The following is a 3,101-nucleotide window of genomic DNA, read 5'->3' as shown; positions in this document are numbered from 1 at the left end:
CCCCCCCCCCCCCCCCCCCCCCGTGCATGTTATCATGTACTCACCAGCCTCCACCTCCATGCCACTCAGGGCGAGGGTGTGCAGCAGCAGCGAGAGCAAAGTCCAGGCACAGAAAATCTCCGGATTGAGTAGGGTCAGGCCGTGAGTAATCCAGGACATGGTTGTGTCTCCATCCAGTGCATGTCTTTTGTTTGTTTGTTTGTTTATTTGGTTGTTTAAGTATATGTTTTACGGCACTAACTACACAATTTTGTCATGTGAGCGCCATATGCATGTCTTTGACCACAACGACGGTACCTGTGGTTCAAAGTTGGGTAGGGTGTGAGGTAAGTCTTCTTCTATACTTTATTTTTACCCTCGCAAACTCTATGAACAGACTGCTATAGTCGTTATTGTTCTCGGGACAGGTGTTCCTTGGCACTGTCTAAACACTTCAAACTTCTCATTAGTTGTTACAGCTCACATAGAAACACTTAGATGCACACGCAGTATAATCCATGAAAAACGTTTAAGTTTCCTTTAAAACGCCCAGAAAGCTGGCATGTAATTTTATGTATTCTTCTATAGCACAGGTGTATGCATGCTCCGTAACCTCCAGTAGTCGAGAAGAAACACACCTACTCAGAGATCACTGAAAGAGAGACAAAAAGGATATAATACACGTTTTTGGCATAAATCTCCACACATTATATCCCGAAAGCATGCTGAAAGTAGAGTTCTTTTATCTTCGACTTTCACCGCTTCAAGTTTCCCCCAAAACTATTTTTAAAGGAAGTGGGACGAAAGTACAGGGCATCTATGGCATTTCCTCTGTGAAGCCTATCATACGAACCTGAGGAGATCATTATTGACAATTACATTGTGCGAAAAACAACAACAACAACAACAACAGCAACAACAATAACAACACGACGACGACCACAACAACAATAATAACAAAAACAACAACAGCAACAACAACAACAACCTTGACCACAATAAGATCAGGCAACTTACTCTTTCTTTCAGTATACATTCCCTTGCAAATTATTCATAGCTTTGATTTCGTCTGGATGATGGTGAATTCTATTGATCTCTCTCTATTTTTTTTCATTTTAATGGTAATCGAAGCCCGTAACAGACGAAGGATGGGTCGATAAAGGTGGCCCGACCATCTATAACAGTCAATTTCGTGGGTCCCGAAGGGCTGTATATTTTACGCCTCGATTCTTCTCTCCCCGCAGAGTTAAATACCCTGACTGTTCTATAATGAGATTGAATAATCCCTACAATCACTTGTGGCCACAAGGGAGAAAGATAGAATTGAAGAAAGGAAGAAAGAAAGAAGATTGAAAAGCAGAAAGAAAGAAAGGTAGAAAGAAAGAAAGGTAGAAAGAAAGAAAGACAAAAAGACAGAAAAAAGAAAGAAAGACAGACAAGACAGACAGACAGACAGACAGACAGACAGACAGACAGAAAAATAAAGAACGACAAAAGGAGAGAGAATGAAATTGAAAGAAACAAAGAAATAATGAGAAAGAAAAAAGGTAAAAGAAAGAAAGAAAGAAAGAAAGAAAGAAAGAAAGAAAGAAAGAAAGAAAGAAAGAAAGAAAGAAAGATAAAAAGAAAGGAAAAAAGGGAGAAAGAAAGAAAGAATAATATTCTTTTTCAATTTTATTTTTCAAATCAAGCCTTTTGTTTAAAACTATGCTTGTATTAGGAAACAGTAGAAATCCTCTATTCGTTGCTTGCACTAAAGCAGTATCAAATGTATGACGTGGTTAAAGATTTAAAGATTAAATCTTTTCAACATTAACCTCTTTACCGCACTCGCTTGTAATCTCCCAAACTGCTTCTTGTCATTTTTACTACTACAATGTGTTCAGTTGTTTATTCTTAATAATGGAAAATACCATGGCTTTGTTTCAGTCTCTCTTGAATTTGAATGAACATTTTATATCGTCTGCACAAACATAGATGGACACGCTTGTGCGTTGAAAGGGTTAATCATCTTATAAGTGACCCCCCCCCCGGCCCCCTCACTATCACGTAAAATCAAATGCTTCAAGTTGCGACAACAGATACCAAAGTAGTCTCTAGCCACAAGCAAATTGTCTGCCTTCATTAAAAAAAAATCATAAGGAATAAAAGGCTCTAACTTGACAAAATGAAACAAAGATTATGAAACCGGAGTTAAAGGAATGAATTTAAACAAAGCATAACGTTTATAACCTCTTTCATTTAAGCAAAACCAAAACCAAAAGACCCAGGACTGGAAGCTTTTTTTTCTCGAAACGAAGACCACGAAGAGTAATTAAAGAGTAGAGAAGAGAAGAGTCGAGTACAGAAGAGAGAGGGAGTGAGAGAGAGAGAAGAGAAGAGAGAGAGAGAAAGAGAGAGAGAGACAGACAAACAGACAGACGGACGGACAGACAGACAGACAGACAGACAGACGGACAGACGGACAGACAGACAGACAGATAGGAGACTGACAACCAGACAGAAAGAAAGGGAAAGACAGGACGAATGAGAAAGAATTAGAAGAGGGTGGTGTTTTAGGAGCAGAAGAACTACATAATGTGGAACCTGCCTTCTGAAAAGAAAAAGAAAAGAATTAAAAGTTTAAAAGTTTAAATCTAAGATTATTGAATTGGCCTTCTCAAAAAGTAAAAACTAGATTTTTAGCGTTGTAAAACGAAACAAAAGACACGTCTCTGTTTAGCCGGACCCCAACCTGTCCCGGGGCGGGGGGCAAGATCCGGGAGGCCATGCTTGGTTTATCAAGAACGACACACAAGCCGTGATCTGTTTACAGCCTGGAGTCTCTAACGGCTGTCTCGCCTGTCGTTTGTTGCTGCACCTGGTCTGTCTCGATTTCCTTCTGCTGAATTTTTACATTTTTCTATTCTCTGAAAGGTGAATTTAATTTATTCTACCGGGGATGTTCCGGTCATTTGTGTACTCTTTGTGGCACGGAGAAAATAACAAGACATTTGAACGGACTCCCAAAAGGACGGGCTGGTGAAAGTGGTTTTAAACTGGGCATTCCGAATTTTGTACACCAAAGCAAATTAGTCTATAAGCTGACGAGCATTTTAACACACGTTTGGGATTTGGGGGGG

The 3,101-nt window shown here is 39.6% G+C and overlaps 1 protein-coding gene across 1 annotated transcript in view; it reads right to left on the bottom strand.

Annotated features, from left to right (window-relative positions):
• LOC101849856 (zwei Ig domain protein zig-8) overlaps positions 1-1,367 on the bottom strand; it is a gene marked incomplete at its 3' end in the record, with an annotated part of 79,326 nt that extends 77,959 nt beyond the window's left edge. The window contains 1 exon segment of the mRNA XM_013084786.2: positions 45-1,367. Within this exon segment, the coding sequence (XP_012940240.1) occupies positions 45-159 (115 nt within the window).
• Positions 1,368-3,101: the final 1,734 nt, after the last annotated feature.

This window comes from Aplysia californica, unplaced genomic scaffold (assembly GCF_000002075.1).
Source record: "Aplysia californica isolate F4 #8 unplaced genomic scaffold, AplCal3.0 scaffold00317, whole genome shotgun sequence".
Classification (NCBI taxonomy): Eukaryota; Metazoa; Mollusca; class Gastropoda; order Aplysiida; family Aplysiidae; genus Aplysia; species Aplysia californica.
Note: the sequence above shows the minus strand (reverse complement) of the source record. Positions and strands in the feature narration are given on the sequence as shown.